Source organism: Gamsiella multidivaricata, assembly GCF_025024155.1.
Source record: "Gamsiella multidivaricata strain RSA 2152 chromosome Unknown BC939scaffold_3, whole genome shotgun sequence".
In the NCBI taxonomy this organism is placed as follows: domain Eukaryota; kingdom Fungi; phylum Mortierellomycota; class Mortierellomycetes; order Mortierellales; family Mortierellaceae; genus Gamsiella; species Gamsiella multidivaricata.
The window spans coordinates 269797-296340 of NW_026251711.1; the positions used below are offsets into that span (position 1 = coordinate 269797).

The 26544-nt window shown below is 49.2% G+C and overlaps 5 protein-coding genes across 5 annotated transcripts; 4 read left to right on the top strand and 1 right to left on the bottom strand.

The window, feature by feature from the left end:
* The first annotated feature begins 1229 nt into the window (after positions 1–1229).
* BC939DRAFT_435994 (uncharacterized protein) lies at positions 1230–8620 on the top strand. Its single transcript, XM_051553556.1, has 15 exons — positions 1230–1647; positions 1730–1867; positions 2079–2192; positions 2361–2405; positions 2510–2909; positions 2994–3806; positions 3899–3970; positions 4066–4555; positions 4656–4944; positions 5047–5242; positions 5319–5679; positions 5775–6498; positions 6587–7551; positions 7650–8011; positions 8113–8620. Exons 1-15 carry the CDS (start codon positions 1430–1432, stop codon positions 8554–8556), a joined length of 5631 nt encoding a protein of 1876 aa, XP_051417164.1. The 5' UTR covers positions 1230–1429; the 3' UTR covers positions 8557–8620.
* Positions 8621–10107: 1487 nt separating this feature from the next.
* BC939DRAFT_147061 (uncharacterized protein) lies at positions 10108–11702 on the top strand. The gene is made up of 4 exons (XM_051550197.1): positions 10108–10282; positions 10407–10454; positions 10675–10812; positions 10981–11702. The coding sequence occupies exons 1-4, from the start codon at positions 10201–10203 to the stop codon at positions 11577–11579; spliced, it is 867 nt and encodes a 288-aa protein (XP_051417165.1). The 5' UTR covers positions 10108–10200; the 3' UTR covers positions 11580–11702.
* Positions 11703–12284: 582 nt separating this feature from the next.
* Positions 12285–13438, top strand: BC939DRAFT_435999 (uncharacterized protein). The gene is made up of 3 exons (XM_051553557.1): positions 12285–12520; positions 12685–12989; positions 13087–13438. The coding sequence occupies exons 1-3, from the start codon at positions 12432–12434 to the stop codon at positions 13272–13274; spliced, it is 582 nt and encodes a 193-aa protein (XP_051417166.1). The 5' UTR covers positions 12285–12431; the 3' UTR covers positions 13275–13438.
* A 794-nt stretch (positions 13439–14232) lies between these two features.
* On the bottom strand, positions 14233–15551 carry BC939DRAFT_436003 (uncharacterized protein). The gene is made up of 4 exons (XM_051553558.1): positions 15217–15551; positions 14989–15086; positions 14561–14869; positions 14233–14432 (listed from the first exon to the last, which is right to left on the bottom strand). The coding sequence occupies exons 2-3, from the start codon at positions 15063–15065 to the stop codon at positions 14731–14733; spliced, it is 216 nt and encodes a 71-aa protein (XP_051417167.1). The 5' UTR covers positions 15066–15086; positions 15217–15551; the 3' UTR covers positions 14233–14432; positions 14561–14730.
* Positions 15552–16004: 453 nt separating this feature from the next.
* On the top strand, positions 16005–18587 carry BC939DRAFT_436005 (uncharacterized protein). The gene is made up of 4 exons (XM_051553559.1): positions 16005–16233; positions 16477–17082; positions 17242–17386; positions 17501–18587. Exons 1-4 carry the CDS (start codon positions 16207–16209, stop codon positions 18115–18117), a joined length of 1395 nt encoding a protein of 464 aa, XP_051417168.1. The 5' UTR covers positions 16005–16206; the 3' UTR covers positions 18118–18587.
* Positions 18588–26544: the final 7957 nt, after the last annotated feature.

Here is a 26544-nt window from a genome sequence, read left to right on the forward strand (position 1 = left end):
ATCTGCAGCGAGGTCGTCAAATTTTGGCGTTTTTTTGGCCTTGATGAGATCCTTGAGGTTACCGATGGCGTCCGTAGATGGTATCGAGATTGGGAACGCGTTCGATATGAGTTCTCCATCAGTGAGACAAAAGAAATTGAGGTCGGGCATGGTCGACGTGCAGCTGCGTCGACATATGTAAGAGGACACGAGAAGTGACTCTACTCAGAGACCACAAAAACTAGATTCGCCAGATTTTGAGTCCTCGACATAAGTAACGCGCCATATATTTTTTCAAATTGATTGAATGATTTCCGTATTGGGGCGTATGAAATATGGAGGTATGAGACTGCTCACTGTTCCTAGTAGAGGTCGCTCTTCGCGACGTCGTGGCGAGCGAGTAGGAGTTCCCTTGAGGCAAAGGTGCAGGTACCTGTCGGGAGATGCAGCTATAACTCGAAGTGACAAGCTGTTGGGCGAGCTGTTTGCGGCAACAGCTCCGCTTGGAGGGGACTCAATATCACTTGAAGGAGACGCGACATCACTGAGATAATGAAAAGGGTCGTCACTTGGCACGGACAGGAAGTCAGTTGAGGACTCCACAGGGCTGGTGTCTTGGTCAGTATCAGTACCAACGCCAGTAGGCATAGCACCAAGGGTAATAAACGGGTTCTCCATTGAGTAGATAGTCGCAGTGAGTCTGTTGATGATGATGCTCTTCTTGCAATGTGCCCGTGGCTTCCGTTGCGCCCTCGGCATGCATGTGTGACCCTCACAATTGAGTGGAGAAATGGTATTGCTTGAAAATACGGGATGGCATGCCTTTTAGACGGGTCACGTCTCTTATGAATTGAAATTTTTATTTTAAAAAATATGTGGCGCGTTACTTATTGTCGAGGACTCTATGTGTGTTAGCGCACACTTTTAGTTTAGAGGTGGCACGTTCTCGCGGGAAGAACGTCTTCGGTGACGTATTTTCAGCGAGAATCGAGCTACTTCCTCTGTCTGCGGCGGGCGCGCATAGACCAGCTTGCCCTTCTGGCGGTGGGAAGTGATACGAGAGCCCAAGAGGCTCAAAGGGTATTAGAATCAGATCTATTCCGCCATTGAGCCTTTCGATACACCATTGCGCCTGTTGAAGGTAGCTTCTTGCCAGGGATAACCAGGCCCGGAGTATTTCCCAGGCGGCCACCTTATTCCATAAATGGATGATCGAAAGTGAGGTGGTTTTGCACACGCACCCTTCTTTCAAAAAAGCTGCATACGCAGCACCTAGCCCACGCAACACGGTATCAAAGTTGGCCTGCCCTTCTTCCTCCTCCGCTCTTTCTTCCAACTTCGACAACCGTCTCTTCTTCTAAATCATCTCTTTGCATCCACCTCAATCATCAACTCGCACATCCATCCCTCGGACCTCCCAGAAAATATATAGTTTCTTGGTTACACTACCATGCCACCTTTCACGGCTACCGCCATGCCTGACATCGAAATATCCAACCAACAATGGGGTGACCTCTCAGCAGCGCACCACAACATCCTTCCTTATGGCAATGATCTGTCGCAGGAGGCGAGCGACATGCTCAGTAACATCATTCAGCACTTTGATCTCTGTCTAAAATCGGAGGACTGGGCGCCAGGCGCTCTCTACTGGGCGAAGCAATTGAACCAGTATGTCCAAGTGCATGAACTGCTTCTGCAATATACTACGCCAATACTTACATTTTTTTCTGTCTCAAATGGCGATGTGTAGATATCTTGATTTGAAGTACACGTTGCCCAAGGAGACACGTGTTGCATTCGCAAAGGCTTTTTGGGAGCTCACGACCGCACCAGGCATGGATGCCACCATGGTTGAAGTCTGGTGTCAATACTGCCGTCGCTTGATCAAGTAATGTTTTATCTTTATAACCATCATTAATGCGATGCCACATCAAATGTATCCGTGCGCAGATCCACCAATGCATAAATTACATTGCAAATGGTATCCCCTTTAATTACCTCGCTTCCTCCCTCACCCTCCCCCCCCCCCCCCCCCCCCCCCCACACACACACAGTTTCCACAGGTCTCAATCTAACCAAACAAATGTTAATGTTTCTAGGAAGAAGGACTTGATCGGACCAAAAGACCTGACCCTTCCCTGGCGACCGCTCTACGACATTCTCGAAAGGACATTGTTCCCCAAGAGCAGGCAAAGATCATTGCTATCAGAATCGTACGAAAAGAACTGCTGTTGTTGCATCCAATATCCACAAGAACACTATCTAAATACACTGCATTTGAATTTTCTATATCTTCCCTTCACTTGTTATATGTGTCCTCGACCGCGTCTATCGCGTTAATTTGATCCGCACATCTTTTCTATTGGTTCCATTGTCATTAGTAAGCGCATGGCAAGGGTGGTTCGTCTCATCGAGGATGCGCAAAGGTAATACGTCTGCTCTGAACATTCAGCGGACGAACTCTCGATCTGCAATCTAGAAAGTCTTGCTTCGATCCTCATACTATGAACACTCGCGATCTATATATTAGGTTTTTTCCACCAGAGGCATCTGTAGAGATTCTGGAGGAATTTCTTCCGCTGATGAGTACAGGAAATTTGCCTGAACTACTTAAGGCCCAGTCATATCTCACCACATTCTTGCCGACGGATATCGAATCAGGAACGGACCCTCGTGAGTGGATGCCCGCCATTTTCAGGCTATGGTCCCTGGTCGCGAGATCGAGCGAATTCGATCGCAACTTTTTGTCGCTCATGGGACGGGTAGCTCAAGACAACGTTGGTGTCAGGGATATGTTCACGCAAGCCCAAGTGCGTACCATTTTTTCCGCTGGTCTGAGCGCGCTGAACCTGCCCGTTGGAAAAGGTCAGCGCACAAACAGCGTCGATGTAGAAGGAGGCACCTCACACAAGGCTGTCGGCCGAAACGATGTAAGTACGCGTTCATAGTTCTGATATCGAGTTTTTCTAGATGCATGGAACACCATATTAACTATCCAATATATTGCCATGTAGATGAGGATGATTTCGTTTGTGATGTTTATCGTCAATACGATCAGCCCGATCTCGGAAAAAGAAAACCCAAAGTCGTCCTCGCTAGCCCATCTCAATGATCTGATTCAAGCGACTGAATCCTTCTTCCATCCTTCGAATTCTGGACAATGGTCGTACGTATTGGCGCTCTTTTTACATTCGTTGTCTTGGGACTATTTGAAACGAGTCAAAGAGGAGGAAGATCCCAAGTGCATGACTCCACAGGAACTCCGATTGACTCCGGAGCTCAACAACAAGTTTGTGGAGGCGGTAAAGGGCGTGACATTCCTGATGATGTTCTCGAAGGACCAGCGAGCAGTAGCACAGACCAACATGACATTAAGGCACCTGGCCTGGATCGCACCCAGACTCATTATCCCTGGCGTACTGGAGCGGGCATATCCTTCCCTCGAATCCCTGACGGAGACGCATCGAACGACCAGTGTCATTTCCGCCATGAGCTCGTTGGCTATACCGCTGTTAAACCGTGACCATTATCCTCAAGGCGGAAAACATCTCTTGCCTTTGCTTCATCTCACCGTCCCTGGTGTCGATTTGAACGATCCCGGAAAGACGTGGTACACACTGCTGTTTGTCACCTCCATGATTTCAACAGTACCTATCCGAGACTTGACGGATTTTGGTAGCGCAGGCTTCCAGTGGGGAGGCATGGAGGAGGATATACTGGACTCTGAGGAGATCGTGGACTTGGAACTGGAGGATTCGAACAGGAAGGCGACGACAGCCGAGTTTGAGGAATGGGTTATGAAGTTTCTGCGCCGCGCCATCCGTATGGTATGAAACTTTTTATACGAACTCTATTTATCGCTCTTGTTTGCCATCGACTTGTGTTCTAATGATGCATGTTCCTCTTGTTCATTCCGTAGTTTGAGAATTATCCGGATATCAGCCAAGGAAGCAAGAATACTGTCGAGAGCTCCGTCACTGGAACCATTTCGGTAAACGGTCAAAGACTTTACATAATTTAATACCTCCTGCTTGTGGACGCAATTACTAATTAATTCAGATTGATATCTTCATTACGGGATTGTAGTATTGCTTCGAGATCCTCTTTGGCCAGTTGTCAACTAAGCTGTATGATTTGACGACAAAACTCGTCATCGAGCTATTGGAATCTGCACCCCTGACCAATGCTGGAAAAGCCATGGGTTCTTTTATCGCATCCTGGGCCCATGCCAACCCCAAGAACGCCATGGCCAGGGTATTTCCTATTCTCGACAGGATGATTCGATCAGAGCTCGAACACGGGGCCAGTTCTGTACCTTCGTTGGCCTATTCTCACATGCATCGTGACGACTCTCTGCACTACTATCAAGGTCTGTTGAATCAGCTCCTTGTCAATGCGGAGATCACTGGATATAAATCGGAAATCATCAGTCTCACGACCCTGATGATGGAGAAGTGTCAGGATCGTCGAGGCTACAAGTTGGCGGCCAAGGCAATGGTCTCAACTTTGCAGAACTTGCTCTTCACGTACACCATGGATATTCGTTCGCATGATCCTAGCAAGTGGGAAGACGAAGGTACTCAACCACATGTCATTTCACATACAGTGAAAGGTAGGACGATAAAAACTGGACCATACCTAACATCTATTTTATTTAATTTTTTGGTCTTGCATAGCATTTATGTCGGAGTCGCACATGCATTGGGGCGCCCTGGGTGAGCCGGGTTCTGATCAAGTGACTTGGCACAAACCCTCGCAGGATGAGATCGACTTCGCAATCGAACTTATTGAAAAGTTCCACGTACCATCTATGGCGCGCGCTCGGGAACTGATGACATCTACCATGCTAGAAGGAAAGCAGCTTTCGATCGAGTTCTGCAAATCCATCACAACAATGAAAGCATTTATCACTGGTATGGTGACGTTGGTCGAGGACGATGGCGATAGCCCCGTGTCAAAAGCCAGGTAATATACGACAAACCCACTTCAAATTGATATCCCTTGGATTTGCGATGCTAAATCATCAAGAAACGAATGCTAACCAAATCGCTGGATTCTGTATTTTAGTTTGGGTGAAGACATGGATTCTGTGCAACCAATGAAGCGTATTGAGGTCGGATATTGCCTCAGAGACCTAAATGACCCACGCACTCAGAGGATGCGGAAGATCCGCGAAGAAACAGGCCAGCTGTTGCACGAGCTCATGGTGTTTTTTCACACACAACGTGAGGATGATGTTGAGAACGTCAAAGTTCTAGTTAAGGTAATCGATCGTGCGCGCCGATGTCTTTGGTGAGGCATTGAGCAACAGTCTAACGAGCTCGTCTTTGGTACTTTAGGCGACGCGCGTTTTTCTTTCGGATCACGGTGTTGACAGCAGCAGCTACGACAACAACAAGAAGGGATACAGCTTTTTGAAGCAGATGTACAAGATCCCTGGCGACAAGAAACTGTACCCTCGCTTGTTGCGATGCAGACGCGCAGCTGCCCAACATTTTATGAGACTGAAGGTCAATTCCTGTGGAAGAGCAAAGACCGAGCTGCACGATGCGCTGATTCTCGACTTGACGGATCTCTCTCTGAGTCAGTACACAGATGTGAGAAAGAAATCACAACATGCCCTTCTCAAGGCTGTGCGGTGCTACCAGGGAGCCAAGAACCTTGTGCTCCCTATCTTGCTGAAGGCTTTAGAGAGCTCAAGTATGTTTGATTGCTTCTGAGAACGACTACTGTTGCACCTGGAAATGAATGATTTGTTTACTCGAGACTTTTTTTTTTTATTACCCTTCTGATAGATACAGACTTTGAGAGGATAAAAGGCGCACTGTTCCTTCTCAGCTCAAAGACCTTGGCGCTGCCTTGCCTTCGAGACTGGCGCTTCGCACCCGATTATGTCTTGCGCCTCTGCACGATGCACCATGCCGATAAGCCTAGTGTGCAGCAATTAGTCCGAAAGTGCTTCCTTGAATACGTCATGAACTTGACAAATGTCTCGTTCAAGGTTCTGGTGAGCAACGATTTCTCGAGTGCGATTCAACAATTCAGCGACCTCCATGGTCTGAAGTGCGACCCAGATACGCTCAGCCGCGTGACTACTAAGGCGAAGAATCGCCGTTTGAACAACGTCAAGGCGTACGACAATCTGGTAGTGTCCTTAACAGAGTTGGCCAAGGATGAGACGCTGCACTGGCGGTACCAGACCATGGTGATGAGCTTCCTTGAGCTCTACATGCGTCCAGAGATCCCTGTCAGTCTCGATCTGGCGCAGTTTGAGACCAACGGTCTACTCTCAGAGATGCCCACTGTCCGCCGGATTGCGCTGTCTAGTCTAAGTATCATCATGGTCAACATCAAGGTCCGAACGTTTGCACAGGGCGATCCTTACAGTCTGATTACTCGCAAGGCGACGAATCCATTGAGGCGATATGTGACATTGCCAGAGAATGTGCCTGACAATTTCACTTTGGAATATCTGAGGGCATCCGTCACTGAGATCAACTATGATCAGCCAGAGTCGTGGTATGTTTTTTATGACTCTACAACATGTTATGAATGTTATTAGTACGAAGCTAACATGGTATGATTGTGTTTATGTGTTATTCTTTAGCCTGCTGGATGATTCGATTGCAACTGGATGGCTGGTGTGGCCAAAGTCTTACAAGGCGTACTTACCCCGCACGGAGTCGTTTGAGATGCCCGAGGTCGATGCCGAATCTCGACCTGCGTATGAGCATCTGCAGCAGTTCTTTGGCCAGGCGTCCTTCTGGGAAAAGCTGATTGAATTCATGGCCCAGGAACCTGTTCGTGGTGAACGACATGATTCCTTCAGTAGTGAACATGCAAGGCTGTTCAAATCGATCTTTGGACTCTGGGAGGACAAGTTCTTGGATGTTGTGGAGCCTGTGGTCGTCAAGCTGTGCTCAACAGTCGATGACAAGAACGCACAACGAACAGCGACAGAGCTGATCGGAGGTCTTATTCGTGGAAGCAAACACTGGAAAAAGTCGTCGCTCGATCGCATGTGGGCTTGGCTGACACCTGTGCTGAAGAAAGCCTTCCAACTGTGCACTCCTGATTCACTAGTCTATTGGGAGCGATTTGTCAAGTATGTTTGCTCCTTCCGCGACCCTCGTAGACTCTTGCCCTTGGTCTCTTTGATCTTCAACACTCCCCTGGACAAGGACTCGACTGCAGCCTTTTCTGAATCGAAGAACCTGTTTTTTACGCGCGCAGTTCTCGTGTCGCTGTCTTGGCGCGTATCGTTGCTGACGCCAGCGTTAAGGGAGGATTGCCTGGGACATATCACACACCCGTACAAACAGGTGCGCGAGATCCTTGGACATGTCATTAATGAGTACTTCCAGATCATGCCGCATCCCTCGTACAAGAGTGTAGCCGAGTTTTTAAAAGTGCAGAAGAGTGAAGGAGATGCACGGAGCACGATGGTGGACTCGTTGGACGAAAAGTCGGCGCACCAAATATCGGTTCTGGTCCAGAGTTTGGAAAAGTGGAGAATTGAGCGTCCGCCTGCCATTCAAGGAGCGTCCGACTACACCAATGCCAGCAAGACCGGTAATTTGCTTGCGCCCATCTACAAACATTTGTTATTTGTTGTTTGCTCCCATTCTTTGAGGCTAACATAGGTTGTTTATCGATTGAATCCATTGTAGTGTTGTCCTGGGTTTACCAGGCGTTGTCGGGATTCCGTGTACAGGCGACGTATGGGGTTGTGTTGCCACTGATTCCTGAACTGTTCCAGATGCAGGACATTCCAGACGACCAGGATCTTCAGCAGTTAGCGACTCTTTCACTGCTCCAGCTTGCGCGCTTTGTTTACCCCGCCACGATGGTCCCTGAGATGGTTGACATGTTTTGCAAGATTCTGAAGGAGTCAACGAGCTGGCATGTGCGCAACAACGTACTTCCGGTGGTGCAGATATTTTTTTACACGAATTTGTTCTCGATGGACGTTAATATGATGGTCAAGGTTATGGATGCCGTATCTGGCATGCTTCTTGATCCACAAATTGAGGTGCGATTCATACCAAGCGCCCACTTGTTTTTCGCTGTACATGTCATTCTTGTTTTCAGAGACTTAACAAGCGTTGGTTAATTTTCTGGATATGTGTATAGGTTCGTCAACTGGCGGCGTCGACATTGTCGGGCATTGTTCGGTGCTCACAGCGCGATGCGATTCAGAAGCTGATCCCACATTTCAAAGAGCTGCTTCTTTCGACACCACTACCCTCTCGCAAGAAGCGCGATCCATCTGGCGCAAAGGGCCCGTTGCCGGAGGGATACTCAGATGCGCTGGTGAAGCGACATGCGGGAGTACTGGGTCTGTCTTCGTTGTTGGAGGCATTTCCGTACGATGTGCCAAAGTGGATGCCGCCGGTGATGGTGTTCTTGGAGGGGTACTTTTCAGACCCGCCACCGGTGTCAACAACGGTCAAGAAGGCGTTTGGAGACTTTAAACGGACACATCAGGATACGTGGCATGAGGATCAGAAGCGGTTCAGTCTGGATGAACTTGAGGTTTTGAGCGATATGTTGATTTCACCAAGCTATTATGCGTAGAGTGCTGGATTTTGAAGGGAACTGAACTATCACTTGTGATAATAAATTGTTGAACAAACCTGTCCATGCACGGACCGTTTGCTGTTCCTGGAATCAAGCATGTTGGGGAGGTTAGTAAGTGGTGACTGAGTAAAAAAGACGGAGACAGCAAGTATCCTTCTTGGCTACGCTTTTAATCTCGGGAAATTCTGGTGTGGCATGGAACAATGGAGCAATAAGCCTACTATGCCTTATTATGCCTTATTATGCCTTATTATGCCTTATTATGCCTTATTATGCCTTATTATGAAATGAGAGAGTGAAAATCGCTTGAGAGACTTGGACCTGAACGTGGGCCTGGACCTGGTTGGACCTGGCTGGACCTGGACCTGGACTTGGAAACCAACTATTGGGATATATAAGGAGCTGGGCTGACTCCCCCTCCCCCCTTATTATATTCTCTCACGGATGACTGGATGAACACGTTTTCACTTACGTGGCAAAAGTAGAGAGTGAACGTCCTTTTGCTGTTTCCCGCCCATTCCGGAACGGACCAAGTGTATGCTAGATCGTAGGATGCGGGATCCGAGATTCTGAACGTCTCTGCAATAGCGTGGACTCTTGTTGGACGATGCTACCAATTGCTATGAAGTACTGCACACCATAGAACTCTCCTATGTGTACAAGCGCGGTATTCGCACAAAGGCAGGTATGTAAAACACAGGCACAGGTATGCAATGGAGATCATTACTTTGCTTCTGATGGAGGCAGTACAAGAGCCATGGTATTTGTTTATCTGCACCGGGATTGAGACAATTTGCCATACATTCACTTTATCATCGGAACAATGTTCACCACTCCATGTAGTCATGATCATCCTGCATAATATAGTAACACGTTCGAGCATGAGGTGTCAGCAGCAGTTCTCATACAGTTAGTCGCTCCCTTTCCCTTGAGTATCTCACAAGTAAGCATCGGGGAATGAGTCCGACCCAGCCCTCGAAGCAATCAGTGTGCGACTGATGGATAAGCGATCCTTTATTTAGCTTCTTTGCTGTGTATTCACTGGGTGTTCCCGTATTATTATTATTTTTATTATTTTTATTTTTTTCGGGGTTCCAGGATCATACGAAAAGAACTTTGTTACATACGATACTCCTTCGACTAGGAATTTTTTTTTAAACGTGCGCGCTTTTGGGAATAAGTAGGATCTACCAGGGACCGTGCGGTCATCACATTCATTTCACTTTGTCTCGTACTGAACACACGTACCGTCTTTCCTGGTTCCCTTACAAAAAGACGAGACCTTCTAGTTCTTGATTCGTCTACTTTCTTTTTTTTTTTTTTTCCCTATCAGAAACACCTCTCGCGACAACCTGTCTACTTACTACACACACTTTTTTTCTAGTTATCACTGCCGAATCTTTCGTCTCGCCCTCTCCCATTCAAGCTCCTCCCCTCATTTACGGTTTTGCATAGTATCAATTCTCTTGAAGTCGTCTATTCAATCCTCGCGCAGACATCACTGACATACTCTCAACAGGACGCACGCAACTCCACAGGGACTCATAACGACCTCGAATATCACGCCCAAGGAACTTCACGCGCTCACTGTCCTTTAAAACATACCGCACATAGCAGCATATATCGTCTCTCTAAAAGATCATGAAGTTCATTCCCTCGACAGCAAGTATCTCCTTCGCCTCCATGGCGGGCCTTCTCAGCATGCTCTCATTTGCCCGCGCAGGTAAAAAAAAAAAAAAAAAAAATCGCTCGCGATGGGGAGGAATGCATGAATGCAAGAGAACACCCTTGACATGTCAAGGAATATATTCTGACACTGCTCTGGACTCCATTTTGATTTTGTATAGATCGTGTGTTCTGGACCCTCCCCGCGAACAACAGCGTTGCTTACCCAGGTATAATCTTTCGACATTTGTCCCCGCCCTACACCCTTCCGGATGTCTCCCACTCCATGAGACTTCTTTTTTTTTTCTTCTTCTTATTAAACTCTTTAGGTGCTCCCCCATCATTGATCTTTTTTTTTTTTTTTTTTTTTTTTTTTTGCAGATGATGGATTTGACTGATTCAAAAAAGAAAAAACAAAATACACTAACATTTTACATTCTACTGTTCTAGGCTGTGATTTGGAGCTGGGGTTCAGGGTGCAGTATTCGGATATAGCGATGTTGAGCTATGTTCAGTTACAGGTTCTAGATTTCCAGGATAACATCGTGATCGAGAACGTCGATAACTCGACGCGTCAGGAATGGGATCGTAAGTGGATGCATACATGCATATTTTAAGCATGTATGCATGTATGCCTTAACTTAAATTTTTTTTTTTTTTTTTGTGGTCTTTTTTTCAGCAGTCCATTTTCGTGTCCCCCATTCCAAATACTTAACCCTCCCTTGTTCTTCTAACAATTTTTTTTTTTTTTTTTAGAACACCGCGCAAAGAACTTGACATGGTCCGTGCCCCAGGATTGGTCCTCGGGCGACTACATTCTCCGGGCCTTTGGCGGCGCGACATATCCATGCACTGAAAACGGACAGCGGAAGTTCTGTCGGCTCCAACTTGAAGACCGTCAGATCATTCATCTTCAACCCCTTCCGGCTGGTGCCACGTGTCCTGTGAATGCGTTCCCCGAAAATACAGATCCTTCAACAGCAGAGTCTGAGGATGGGAGTAGTAATACTAGCGACGGCAAAGAGTCCGAGGGGTCGTTGATGGATATGTTTGATGTGGATCGTTCGGAGGTGTTGAGGTTGTTGGGGGAGAAGGTTGGAGGGGTGCATTTGGCACAGGATGGGACGATGAGTCTTGAGGACGGGAGTAGGGGGACTCCAACGGGAGCTAATAGTGCGACGGAGAAGGCGGGGACGATGACGTCGTCGATGGTATCTGGACAGACGTCCGTAGGTTTGGCGCAGAAACAGGGGCGGGAGCAAACGAATCATGCGGCGAAAGGGAAGTCGGGGATGGCTGGAAAGTCGAACGTGGCGAGTGGTGTGGTGTTGATGATCGCGGCTCTGCTGTTTTAGGGTGAGGATCTACATTTGTTTCTGTCAAATAGGGATGACAGGATGCCATGCTCCACGAAGTAGGCAGACAACATATTATCTTTTTGCATCTTTCTTCCATGATAAATGATTTATTGATCTTGTTTTTTTGTATAGTGTACTTTGTAGTCGTGGGTAGTCTAGCTGTAGCAATAATAGTAGCTGTAATAGTGACAGTAAGCGGTGTCTGCAAACATTCGTGGACGCCGGCATCTGCGTCTTATGTTATCACCATGATGTCCGGTGGATCCTGTGGTCGATTCGATACTCAATCAGGAAAGGATCTTTTTGTCCGATCGATGCCATTCCTAGGATAGGACAAAAGTCTACGGACAAAGTGAGTCTTGGCATCCTTCTCAACATTCCCTGTTGGGGGAAGGAACGGGGTGGTGGTGGGGGGAGCGTAAGTCGCGCGTGAGCAGGGGTCTTATGCGCGCCAGAGAGCAAGGTGTAACTAACTAACACCTGTCGAATCAGAGGCCGTCTACGGGTCATATACAAGAGAGACACACAAACCCTGCGAATGCGACGAGGCGCGAGTGACGTCGTTGTCGTCGTTTTTTTCAAGTTTGGTCCCGCATTCTTTTCCACCCCCACACATTCATTCATACAGCGCGTGCACTGTGTGCTTATATAAAAAATATATAGTGGATTGGATACTACAATCCTTCTTGCTCTCCTTTACACATTTCACATTCAGGGAATCTCATTCTTATCCTCATTCTCATCCTCATCCTCATCCTCATCCTCGTCCTCATCACCACCAAACAACAGCAACAACAACAACAACAACAACAACACTTAAAGAAAGATCAGTTTGAGAACAACACAACAATGCCGACCCAAAACGCTTACATTGCCACGATGTTGATCTTTACTGGGACATTTGCTCTCCAGTTAGCATCGCTGTTTGACCCCAAGTGGTAAGCACAGCAGATATTCACACACACACACACACACACACACACACACACACCCTTGTTCTTGGGCAAAATGCCCTCCTTCAGACCGGTCACTCCAGAATTCTAACCCAGTTTCCTCCCTTCACCACTTCATTCCGGCTTCCTCGACATTTAACTCTGTTTAGGGTCCAGTACAAGAGCCCGGAGCCGTATTACACGGAGACGAACTACGGTCTGTTCCAGAAGTGTTCTACTCTGACAGACGACTGCCGTCGGTTCCCGCTGAAGAAATGGGGCGACTGTGATCATGACAAGGGTTCGGACCGATGGGTGAACCTGTGTCTGGAATGGCGCCTCGCTGCGGGGATGTCGGTCGTGGCCGCGATTGTGGGACTGTGGGTTCTAGCTGGACTGGGAACCGTGCTGTACACGGGTGAGAGATGGCGGGCCCATGGATGGAAGCATATCCTTGGACTCATTGGTATCTTTGGTACGTGATGCTGTGTTTCTTCAGTTCTTACTTTTTTTTTTTTTAAATGAACGATTTCTAATTATTATTATTTTTTATCCTATGGGACGATGGATAGCCGCACTGCAAGTGGTGAGCATGGCTATGGTCGCACATGTGATGCAGACGTCGGCGATGTTCATACACCACCGTTATGGCCTCTCGTTCATCTTCTCGAACGTATCCTGGGGTCTTGCGGCGGCACTTGCGATCGGCGTCATTTTGTTTGCCCGCTACGGCACACGCGGCTATATCGCGCTGGAGTAAGAGCGAAACATCCCCAATTTTGAAACAAAACCAGCTAAAAAAAAAAAAAGTAGCGTGGGAATAGTTTCATAGTTGCTCGATCTATATGGAAATGTCCGGTTGTTGTACATAGTCAGACGTCAAGAAGTAAAAGACTTTTTTTGTGCTCTGGAAGCAAAAGGGGAACTGAAGCGACGCTGCGGACTAAATTGTGTGTTCGTGTTTGCATATGTAACAAGCAGCCTTCTGGCGCTTTGAAAATGTATGTGCAACGTGGGGATGGATCGATTTGTCGTTCGTTGGTCTTGCCTGAATGCTTAAAGGAGTACACAAGCGTGCATTGGAGAACTGAGAAGACTCATTTTGTATGGGACAATATGGCATTGGTCACAGGGTTGTGCTAGGGGGGGTAGGGACAAAGACAACACTGGAGGATGAATGAACCCTTTCTTCATCCTTTTGTTCATTCCATCTCATCAACTTGTCCAACTCTTTTCGGTCGACTTGCCTCTTTATTTTCGCTGACTGTTTGCTCGCAGACCACGTCGCGTCAAGAGCATAAAGAATCTCAAAGCACAGCACCGCCGGCCAAAAACAAAGACAGAAGAGAGCAAAAAAAAGCAAGCGACAATGTATACAGCCCCACCTGGGCCATGGCGGCAAGCACTGGCCCTGATCGGTGGGTTCTTTCTCCTGCTCATCTTTGCGCCATCGGGAACTTCTTCCTCCGCACGTCAACGGACAAAGAGGGTGCAGTTTAATTCGACAGAGATCACGAGAAACAACGGGGGCGAATGTGTTCATGACGATAAGCGCCGAACATGGAGTGTAGCGGCAACGACTGCAGGAGCTGAGAAGGCATTCAACTCGAGGACATCGGCGGAAGTTGATCCCTCAAAATGGTAAGAGACGATGTGTTACATTTAGTGACAAAGAGTCACGCTCAATCTATGCTGTTCATTAACCTGCTAGATGTGTAGGAAGAAATTGGCTGCACCGCACAGCATCTTGACGAACGAGCCAATCGGAGAGAGAGGAGATTCGCCAGAAACGCAGCAGCAGGATGACACGTACACGGATGAAGACGCGACAGGTTCTGATTATGATCGGTGGTATGTTCTGGAAGGCGTGTTGAAGCAGGGTGCTGATTTCGAGTTCAGGATCACCTTCCCGATCGAGGTATCGTGCTCATGTCAATCATTTGAAATGAATATCAACGGTATCCAATCGATCGGTCAGGAACTGAACTGGATATATTGAGACTAATGTTCGATAAATCTGCCTTGGGGTCCTTTTCACGATGGTAGACACCGGTGGATGTGAATCTGAACGCGTCGGTGTGGACGCTTCAGGCAGCACAGATGCAAATGCCGAAGGATGTTCGACTCACCGATCATTATCCAGGGGTAAAGAAAGGAAAATGCTAATGGTTTGCCTACTTCATTCATTCGATACGTGAACTTTCCTCCTAATCGACTTATTTCCGTCTTTCTAAAAAGGACGCAGTATTGTTCGGTCGAGTGCGCCTCTCAGGAAGGGCATCAAACCGACGAGCGCTTGCAGATGTTGGCACCTCAGCATCGTGTTCGACATCACGAGAGGTATTATCAGAGAGACTAGTTACAGCAGCAACATCAAGAAAAAGGGTTCTTCAGGAGAGAGGCATGTCGTTGGGGGTGGTGGAATATAACGTGGCTCTGGAACGGGTGTATTTCAACAAGGTCGTTACACATACGGGAGTGAGGCGAGGGATGGCTGTTTGTCCGGGTGTTCTTGTCGCAGTAGTCTTGGCTGGGTACTTGTGTGCCTCATAGTAGTTTTCTTTTCTTTTCTCTACCAAATAAATACTTGTAATCAGTTAATCGTATTGCTAAAGCAAAAAAAAGAAAAAAGGACGTAGGCTCTTGTAGAACGAGAGGGAACATTGGTAGATGAATCCATTCTTGCATAGTATAGAATATACATTTGTAAGGGAGAGGAGGAAAATGCGTTCAAAACACCAAAAGATATAAGCGAAAAAACTCTTAAGATCCAGAGGCTAGGGTCTGAACTTGAACGCATTTTTTTTTAGTTTTCTCGAATTAAATATTTCATTTCCATTCCTCCGCGGAAGAGTGCTGCGCTGCATTGGAGAGGCGAGCACTCTTGGTTTATCTGTTATTGTCGTTTACTGAGACTAAGAGAGGATGGCAGTTGAGTATGTGAATGAACGGGAGAGTGGAAGAGAGAGAGAGAGAGAGTTGGAGAGAGATAGGGTGGGGGAGTGGGTGTGGGTGTGAGTGTCGTGGGCGGAAGAAGGGCGGAAGAAGGACGGAACTCTTTTTTCCGTCCGATGTTGCTGTTCCTATTGGGCGCTCATCCCCCCTCCTCCTCGATGATGATGAGACTATTTTGGGCTGCCTAGTCCTTTTCTGCCCTCTGCCCTCTCACACCCACTCTCTCTCTCTCTCTCTCTCTCTCTCTCTCTCTCTCTCTCTCTCTCTCTCTCTCTCTCTCTCTCTCCTCTCTCTCTCTCTCTCTCTCTCCTCTCTCTCTCTCTCTCTCTCTCTTCTCTCTCTCTCTCTCTCTCTCTCTCTCTCTCTCTCTCTCTCTCTCTCTCTCTCTCTCTCTCTCTCTCTCTCTCTCTCTCTCTCTCTCTCTCTCTCTCTCTCTCTCTCTCTCTCTCTCTCTCTCTCTCTCTCTCTCTCTCTCTCTCCTCTCTCTCTCTCTCTCTCTCTCTCTCTCTCTCTCTCTCTCTCTCTCTCTCTCTCTCTCTCTCTCTCTCTCTCTCTCTCGCTTGTCTTCATTCATTCCATCAACCAATCCAATCCCTCTTCACCCCATCAACCAATCCTCCTCTCCCACAACATCCCTTCCTCCTCGCACATATCCTCACTTGGATTCCAATCCCAATCCTGTCCTTTTCATACACCCACACGCATCCATCCATCGTATTCTAGTCTGTCCATCAACAATGTCCCGGGCTCACTCGTACGCTCAGGTGAGGTTTCTATTTTCCCCTCCTCATATCCCCTCATATCCCCTACTCCTCCTCATTGCTGTTGCCTTTTTCTCTTTTGGCCTACACCAGTGGTGGTGGTAGTAGTCTAGCGGCGCTCTAAGGCGTCAATCACTCCATAGCTGCATATCTTCCTTTGCATTGCCACCGGTCTGTCTTGAATGGAGAGCCCCTTTATTGACTTCTCTGTCTCTCTGCCTTTCTCCTCCATCCTCCACTACTTAGGTTCCCATCTCAGAGGCACCAGAAACTGAGGAGACCTTAACCAACGACAGCGCCTTGGCATTCGCCCGCAGTCAAAAGAAAAAGAGCACTGCCTCAACTCATAACAACAACGACAACAACAACAACAACAGCAGCAGCAGCAGGACAGACGGAGCAGCGAAGGGAAAGCGAAATGACCATCGTGGATACTCGGCCCTGAACGACGATAATGATGATGATGAAGATGACTTTGAGGACGCAGCCGAGGACAGCGTCATGCTTCGACCCATGACCTCTAGTTCCTCTGCACCTCGGCGCCCTGTATACCCCTCGAACGATGGCGACGACGATAATGAAATTACAGAGGCACCACTAGCAGAAGGATCATCGTCGTCGTCTTCTGAAATCAACCCTTCGGCATCCAGTTCTTCCGCAGCAGCAACAGCAACAGCCAGGAGAAACAGCGGAGTTCGTACGACGAATCGTTCGTTCTTGGCAAGACTGACTGGTAGACAGCGACCAGAGCGGGATGCTCGGCGGATGATCCAGTCGACCATGGATGGAGTCTTCTCGAACCTGTCGGCTAAACCGCGGGTGGAAAAGCCGTACGAAGAGGAATTGCCACCTGTAAGTTACAATGATTGCGTGGACAGGAAACGTGTATATTTCTCGATCATTTATTTCTTCTTGGATTTCTATGGAAGTATTTGTTCCATATACGTGTTCATTGAACTCTTGACTGAAACTTACTTTTTTTTTCCCTCATTCTTGTGCTAACAAATGTAGTCGTACAAGTCTGCAGCGCAGGATGTGTCGCCAGCATACTACGAGTCGACGGTTCTCTCACCTGGATTCATTGACGATGATGATATGTTGCTGATCGAGGGCTTGCCAGTTGGAGGCCTCTTTGGATTCATGTGGAATATGATCAGTAAGTTCTATGCACCCTCCCTCTTTTCGTTTGGGATTCGTTTTTATGCGCTCCTTTTCAATGCGGAGCAAATTCTAACCAGCGCCTCTATTGCTTTCCTGGCACTCCATATAGTTTCGATGAGCTTCCAGTTTGTGGGATTCTGCTTGACGTACCTTCTGCATACTTCGCATGCCACGAAGCAAGGTTCCAAGACCGGACTGGGCATCACATTTGTGACCATGGGCTTCAACATCATGAATGGCAAATTCAGTGAGGGCGATATCGACGGCGATCCCATGGAGGATTCGGATACAGGATACATGGGCGACACTGGGCCATCTACTTCGCTGACGTCCCTTCGATCAATGACAGAGTATATCTGGCTGTCGTATTTCTTGGTGATGTTGGGCATTGTGATCATTGCTCAATCGCTGGTATCGTTCGCCAAGGCCAAGAGAACAGAGATGATCATGCTTGCGACGAACTCTGCAGCCCTGGAGGCCGCAGTCCCGGCTAATGCAGCAGCAGGACAGTCAGTGCCGTCGTTCGTGTCGACTTGGGCAGCATTGGCTGGAGTAGCGACGGCCTCATTGACATCGACATCGACGCTGCCGACGAGTGCAGCTGCAGCAGGAACAATGGCGGCATCGGAGTCTGCTCCTACGGGAGCTACGACATCACAGTCAGCAGGAGCACAGGCATCGGGTACAGGTTCAGAATCAAGGAGCGTAATTATCCCGATAGCGTAAACAGACAGTTCAATCACTGCGATACCCACAAAGGCGACCTGTCAAGATCCCAATTAGACATTCAGCCTTGAACCTTTACCGATGCACTGCACTGCGCTGCTGCTTGAATAAAATCAGATGAGCTTTTTTACGAAAACGTTTGGCTGCTTTTTTAAATTAAACATCCTGGGGACTCATGTATGAAGAAAAAAGGCAGCCGGACAGGGCCTACATCAGTATCAGAGCTCAACAGCCGCTGCTCAGGGGGACGACGTTTACTACTACATCTATGATAAAGAGGATAAATTGAACCAAACGTCGAGCTTTAAGCAGATATTGAGGATCGATCAACCAGTCAGTGTAGTAAGTCGCATGTCCGTAGAGGCATATGTCGCACACTTAGAGAGGGTCATGTTGCAAAATATATAATGTAGCATCGGTTACAGGAGATAAGAACGATGCAAGAAGTTATACTTCACGAGTTGCCTGTGCGCGCTAAATAGTGAGCTGGAGCTCCAGTACTGTTACAATATAGCACACTTGCAGAGATCTATGCAAGAAATACTTCTGAACATCGAAGGAACACAGGCTAGAGCAGCCAAGTTTTCATGGCGACATTGCTTCTTGATCCTTCAATGTCGGCACTCCCTATCATACTGAAGCAGAATTCAGTAAGCGTTGGATTGTGCACCCACTTATAGGGAGCGTGAGTTGTGTTTAGACCGTCGTGGGACAGGTTATGTTTGCTCCACTGATGACAATAGTAATCGAACTTAGTACGAGAGGAATCATTCATTCGGATAATTGGTATTTGAGTGTGCCTGAGCAGGCAATGGCCCGAAGCTGCCATCCATTGGATTATGGCTGAACGCCTCAAAGTCAGAATGATGCTGAAGCGGCGCGAAAGGATGAGCAAAGAACATTGCGGTGGCTAATTGCACACTTCTCAGTGTTGTTCTCCTTCTTTCCTTTGCATCCGAGGGGGAAGCGGATGCTGCACTCTTTCTCCTTCTTTTCCCACTTTCCCACTTTCCCTTCTTCCCAGATCTCCCCTCCCTCAATCCATCAGGAGCTGTCTCTTATCTTTCTCATATTTCTCGCTCTTCTGTCTGTCTCTTGCACGTCTCTGCTTTCTCGCTCTTCTGTCTGTCTCTCGTACGTCTCTGCTCGATCTCAATAAGCACAGTCCAGCGGCGACTCATTGGTAACAAAAACACAGTTTATCTGCCAAATCCCCATCCCCGAATGTGCCTGTACAACCACAGTCGAGTCAAGAGTGTTAATGCTAGAATGGCCGAGATCAGGAGAACAGCCATTCATGTGCAATAGATATTAATCCCTTCTTTCATACTCACAGGGACCTCTGCTAGAAGTGACGAGAAAAGCGGATATCACTCCACTCGACTGCCTTGTTCGTGTACAGATCGTCTTAAACAAAGAATTGGAGTAGAGAACATTGCACAGGGACGGATCATATCCTCAGCTAGCGAAAGAACTCGAGAAACAGATTCCTGTTGAGGCGAGACACTGTTTCTTGTCAGTCGATAGCAGCCTATAGACATGTTATAAGGTTATTAACCCTGCATGCTTCACGATGGGCATTTGGTATCGCTGCTAGGAGGCACGAAGAGGACATATCTTCAGAATTACCTCTGCATCCAATCAAAGGAAACAGGAGTCGAATAGACACTTCCGAGGTGAGGCACCATCACTTGGCAGAGCAGCCATATATGATATAGTTCATGCAGCTGCTATGGATATTAATGTCTTTATTTTATGATAGCTCATTCTGCTGCCACTACGTCTGTAGTATACCAGCCCACGGCGACTTGTTGGTCCCCATTGCGTTACTGAAGTCTTTGTCAAGTATAGGTACGTATACTGGCTACTCGCACAGGTATATCAATCGACCACAAGGTCACTAATACCGCCGCCATCTGCTCTATGATAGCAGGAGAAATCCCTTCAGAGAAGCAACATGTTTTGCAGAACTTTTTCGTCACCGCGAAAGGCTCTCTCGCCACAAAAGGAGCTGGAACTCGCCAACTTTCAGATGGAGAATGCGCGCAAAATCAAGGATCGAGAAATTGCTTTAGTGTTGTGCGACGACGCAGAGGCTGCGTTATCCCGGATGAAAAGAGCAACGAAAAAGACTCTTACAACTCTCCTGTCCGCCGAGGATCAAACCCTGCGCGATGGATTCGCCGACGCCTGTCTCGAGCACGCCAGCGTATTGGAGAGCTATGGATATAGTGAAATGGCACAGGTCAGCCACAAGAGGGCAGAAAAGTGGGGGTAAGTGACAGGTACCTGCTCTCTATTTGTTCGCATTAACCGGCTATACCGTACGTCGCACCTAACACATCTCTCATTTTGTTGGCTGTCTTCTGACTACTACAGCCACGTGCGTCCTACAAAACATCCAGATTCTACAGTTTCATCTGTCACCGACAAGGCCCGCCGCGACATGGCACGAATCTCTAAGGATATTTTTCCCGATGATATGCGTCTGCCCACCGTCAAGTGCACGTTACCAGACGCAGATGAGCGACTCAGCGATACATCCCAGCTCGCCTACTGCCTTGACCTTCTGCAAGTGACGCCGTCACCTGAAGAGGTCTTTGAACCAGCCGCAGGAAATTGGGTGAAGTCCACAGAGAATAATACAGAGGAGAAGGAGAGACTCAGGACACTGGCGACAGATGTGATCCGAGCATTCACTCGCGATGAGTTCAAGGATGCCAAAGCCGTTGCAGAAGTCGTATGCCTGGGCCCGGTTCTCGAGACGGATGATTTTCAGCATTTGCTCAAGCTCTTTGTCAATGGCATCGAACAGCCCAGTTTGCTGGATGTCCATTCTCTCAAGGGACTGGCGCAACTGATGCAAGGGGCTTCCCCAGGTTACGTCGACGCTGATGACCTAGTCAAGATCTTACATATCCTCAACACTCGCCTACAAGACACTCATAATCAGTCTCCGGCACATATCTACCAGCTGACACTTGCGGTGTCCAATGTCCTGGATGCCATGGCCGATACCAAGGTCTCAGGCTTAAAGCGTGAAGAGCTGCACGAACCACTCTCTGCCTATTTGAAAGAACTGCAAGCCAGCAGCGACCCTTACTTGGTGTACCAGGCTGCTTACGCCTTCCAAGCGCTGCAGTGCGTCCCAGACAACGAATCACCTTGGCAAGCAACGATGCGGCGTACTGGAGTTGTTTTGAAGGGCGTCTCGGGGCTAGTTAGCGCCGTAAAAGGTCTAGATGTTAACGGCTTCATCACAGGACTCGGGCATCTTCAGGAGGGACTAGGAGAGGTGATCAAAATAGCGAAAATCAGTTACGAAGGCGTGAGTGCACTGGTCGAGAGTGGACAAGGACTGTTGGAATCTCTCAAGGTCGGTCTTAGCTTCGACAAGAAACGCACCTGGTATACAGCACTGCGCGGGACAGACATACTGCTTCGGGACGGTCATCTCGCCAAGTTCAAGACCCTGGTCTGTGAAGCATCTTGCCGGCGTGATCTAGCCTTTCAACTAGGAGTATGCCAGCGCTTGAGGGACCTTGCCGCCAATCCACTATGGGACATCGAGTCTCGCCAAGGTGCTGTTGCGTTCCTGGGCGAGATGTACCGAAACGATGCGGTGTGGGGACAGCAAGTCCTCGCCAAGCAATGGATCCTTCACATTCTTATGCAGTTGGCTTCGACATTTGGCTCAGCTATGCCAGGTATGTACTGTAATGAAGAAGATGCACAAGAGACCATTGTCTTATTGCAAAGGATGGAGTTCACTACCAGCGAGTACTAATGGCATTTGCCACGGTCTATTTTGACCTGTGCAACACATATATGGTGTAGGTGTCGAACCCCTGCTGCAAGAGCTGGAATCGAATGGCGATCAGACAAAAAGGACTTTTTATCAAAAGTGCAGAAAAGAAGACCGGAGCTTACATCCCCTCAAGGTCGCTTCGTCAATCGCCTCGTCTCCATCATTGCTTGATCTTGTCCAGAGCAAGCCCGATGTTGAAGCCGACCTGAGACGACTGAAAAAGCAGCGACCGAAGAAACGAGACGACGCAGTCTATATCCCCCCTCAAGCCAAGGCTAACCTGCAAGCGTCGGATGACAACCTGTTTGACCTAACAGAGTACGTTGAAAGCTTCCTGAGCAGCAAGCAGTACAAAGTAATGCTCCTGCTGGGCGACTCGGGCGTGGGCAAGTCGACTTTCAACCGGGCAGTGGAGTGCGACTTGTGGAGTCGGTACAAAAAAAAAGAGGGCCGAATTCCACTCCATATCAACTTGCCTGCAGTCGACAAGCCGGAACAGGACCTGATCGCCAAACAACTGCGCAGGAATGATTTTACAGAGCCCCAGATCCGAGAGCTGAAAGATCATCGCGAGTTCATCCTGATCTGCGATGGGTACGACGAGAGCCAGCAGATGCACAATCTGTATACAAGCAACCAGCTGAACCAGCCAGGACAATGGCGCGCGCAGATGGTGATCAGCTGCCGTAGCGGGTACCTTCCCCACGACTACAGGGATCGCTTTCAACCCATGGACCCAAATCACAGCGCTCGGTTGGACCTCTTTCAGGAAGCAGTCATCGCCCCGTTTTCTGCAGCTCAGATCGAAGACTATGTCAAGCGATATGTATTGGCGAGAAGGCCACTCTGGCGGTCGAAGGACTACTTGGAGGCTCTTAGCAAGATGCCCGATTTACTGGGCCTGGTCAAGAATCCGTTTCTTCTGACGCTGTCCCTGGAGGTGCTGCCACGTATGATGGATCCAGGACAACACGTCTCGGCTGCCCGAATCACTAGAGTTGCATTATACGACCAGTTCGTGGAGCAGTGGCTGGAGCGCGGCAAAAAAAGGCTTGGTGAAAAGAAAGACTTGAGTCGTAAGGCGAGGGAAGCTTTCGAGAGGCTGACGGATGATGGCTTTACTCAAAACGGTTTTACGTTTCTGAAGGACTTGGCTGGGGCGATCTTTCAACATCAGGCAGGAAATCCTGTGGTGGAGTATTCCCCCAAACGAGACCAAGGGACGTGGAAGGAATCTTTTTTCAACCGCAATTACGAGAATCAGCTCTTGCTGGAAGCTAGTCCCCTGACGCGCAGCGGCAATCAGTACCGGTTTATCCATAAATCACTGCTGGAATACTGCTTGGCCCGAGCGGTGTTTGAGCCGCGAAGCAGAGAGAGCGCGAGTCGCCCAGCCTTACCTCAAGCCCTGCCGCGTCGAGGGAGCGTCCATTCTATCATGAGCTATGAAAGCCAGGATGCTGTAGAGGAACCCGTGGGAGCCATTGAACAGACCGTGCTCGATTCGCCCTTGGCACGGAAACGCTTTGTGGGCGAGCCGTCGATTCTGCAATTTCTAGCAGAGCGTGTCCAACAGGAACCCCTCTTCAAGCAGCAGCTGCTCGCAACGATCGAATGTTCCAAAATCGATAAAGAGGCACGCAAGGCGGCGGCCAATGCGATCACGATATTGGTCAGAGCTGGGATGCTGTTTAACAGTGCAGATCTGAAAGGCATCCGGATTCCAGGAGCGGACCTGAGTGGCGGCCAATTCGATTCTGCTCAGCTGCAAGGGGCAGACTTGAGAAAAGTCAACCTTCGCAATATTTGGCTGCGTCAGGCCAATTTGAGCAACGCAGAGATGGCGGGTGTGCAGTTTGGGGAATGGCCGTACCTCTTAGAAAAAAGCTATGTGTTTTCCTGTGCGTATTCGTCAGATGGGAAGTTCTGCGCAGTGGGTCTCAAGGACGGCACGATCAGCGTGTATGACACTTCGACTTGGGCAAAAGCCCACACCTTGCGCGGCCATACCGGGTCAGTTACGAGCGTGGTGTATTCGCCCAGTGGCCAGCAGATCGCCTCGGGCAGTGAAGACAACACGGTGCGACTGTGGGATGCGCAAACCGGTGCACCCAGTCTCATCTTAAGCGGCCATACCGACTCTGTTACGAGCGTGGTGTATTCACCCAGCGGCCAGCAGATCGCCTCGGGCAGTGAAGACAACATGGTGCGGCTGTGGGATGCGCAAACCGGTGCACCCGGTCCCATCTTAACCGGCCATACCGACTCTGTTGGGAGCGTGGTGTATTCGCCCAGCGGCCAGCAGATCGCCTCGGGAAGTCGGGACAAGAAGGTGCGACTGTGGGATGCGCACACCGGTGCACCCGGTCCCATCTTAACCGGCCATACCGACTCTGTTAGGAGCGTGGTGTATTCGCCCAGCGGCCAGCAGATCGCTTCGGGAAGTCGGGACAAGAAGGTGTGACTGTGGGATGCGCACACCGGTGCACCCGGTCCCGTCTTAACCGGCCATACCGACTCTGTTAGGAGCGTGGTGTATTCGCCCAGCGGCCAGCAGATCGCCTCGGGCAGTCAGGACAACACGGTGCGGCTGTGGGATGCGAAAACCGGTGCACCCGCCTCCATCTTAAGCGGCCATAGCTTCTCTGTTTATTGTGTGGCGTATTCGCCCAGCGGCCAGCAGATCGCCTCGGGCAGTCAGGACAACACGGTGCGACTGTGGGACACGCAAACTGGTGCACCTGGTCCCATCTTAAGCGGCCATACCGATTATGTTGAGAGCGTGGTGTATTCACCCAGCGGCCAGCAGATCGCTTCGGGAAGTCGGGACAAGACGGTGCGGCTGTGGGATGCGCACACCGGTGCACCCGGTCTCATCTTAAGAGGCCATCCCTCCTGGGTTAGGAGCGTGGTGTATTCGCCCAGCGGCCAGCAGATCGCTTCGGGAAGTCGGGACAAGAAGGTGCGACTGTGGGATGCGCACACCGGTGCACCCGGTCCCGTCTTAAGAAACCGTGCCGGCTGGGTTACGGACATGGGCGTGGTGGTGTATTCGTCTAGCGACCAGCAGACCGCCTCGGGCAGTTGGGACTACACGATGCGAACGTGGGACACGCACACTGGTGCAATTGGTCGCATCGTAAACGGCTATACCGACAATGTTAGGAGCGTGGTGTATTCGCCCAGCGGCCAGCAGATCGCCTCGGGCAGTCAGGACAACACGGTGCGACTGTGGGACGCGCAAACCGGTGCACCCGGTTTCATCTTAAGCGGCCATACCGACTCTGTTAGGAGCGTGGTGTATTCGCCCAGCGGCCAGCAGATCGCCTCAGGCAGTCAGGACAACACGGTGCGACTGTGGGACACGCAAACTGGTACACCTGGTCCCATCTTAAGCGGCCATACCTCCTCTGTTTATTGTGTGGCGTATTCGCCCAGCGGCCAGCAGATCGCCTCGGGCAGTCAGGACAACATGGTGCGACTGTGGGACACGCAAACTGGTGCACCTGGTCCCATCTTAAGCGGCCATACCGATTATGTTGAGAGCATGGTGTATTCACCCAGCGGCCAGCAGATCGCCACAGGCACTTATGACAAGACGGTGTGGCTGTGGGATGTGGATTCGGGTCAATGTTTGGCAGTTGTTAATGATTTCCATGGATCAGTCACAAGTATCGCCTGGAACGCTAATCCAAACGGCACCTATTTCGCAACCGGCTGTTCCGATAATTCCGTTCGCATGTGGCAGGTCATAGGAGAGGAGGATCGCTATCAGGTGTGCCTGCATTGGAGTTCGATGCATGACAGATTTACCGTGTCAGATACCTCTATCCAGAACGTACAAGGCTTAAGCAGGATGAACATGCGTCTATTAGAGCAACGCGGCGCTGTGGGCAAGCCGATTCCGCCTTTGAGCTTCCGCGAGGCAAGCAAAAGGCTAATTAGTATGGGGTCCGCGGCGCGTAAACTCAAGGTGTCATCAAACCACAGTATGATCGATGCCGTCGCCACGACCGATTCTCTCGCTGTACAGTCAGCAAAACCGGTCGACTCAGCGAATGTTTTTCCGCTTGCTGGAAACATGGAGGTCGAACAATTAGGATATTAGCAACGGTGCCTTGACTTTTTATTCATCGCCAATTTTTTAGGGCATGGATTGCGCTTTCTGAAGACAATATACAGAGCAGTCTTTGTCCATGGCGCGTTCACAAATTAAAAGCGGCACAAACTAAAGCACTCAATGGGTTCGAAAAACCAAAAGAGCGGGAGCGAAAGCGATGAACAATGAAGAGATCAAGCTAGGGTCAAGGAGTATTGTGGACCCGTGAATGTTGACCATGGCAGCCTGCTTTCTTAAGTAATACGCCCAAGAAAAACATAACTCTCCTGATTCTAAACAATCCTCTCGCGGAGAGTATCGTCCCAACTTCCTTCACCGACCCTGGCCAATGTAACCAGCGCCGCCGCTGTGACCAACACCAGATTTACAGCCAGCAACGCACTCGCCATACTGAAGCAGAATTCAGTAAGCGTTGGATTGCTCACCCACCAATAGGGAATGTGAGCTGTGTTTAGACCATCGTGAGACAAATTAGGTTTATCCTTTTGATGAGATGTTG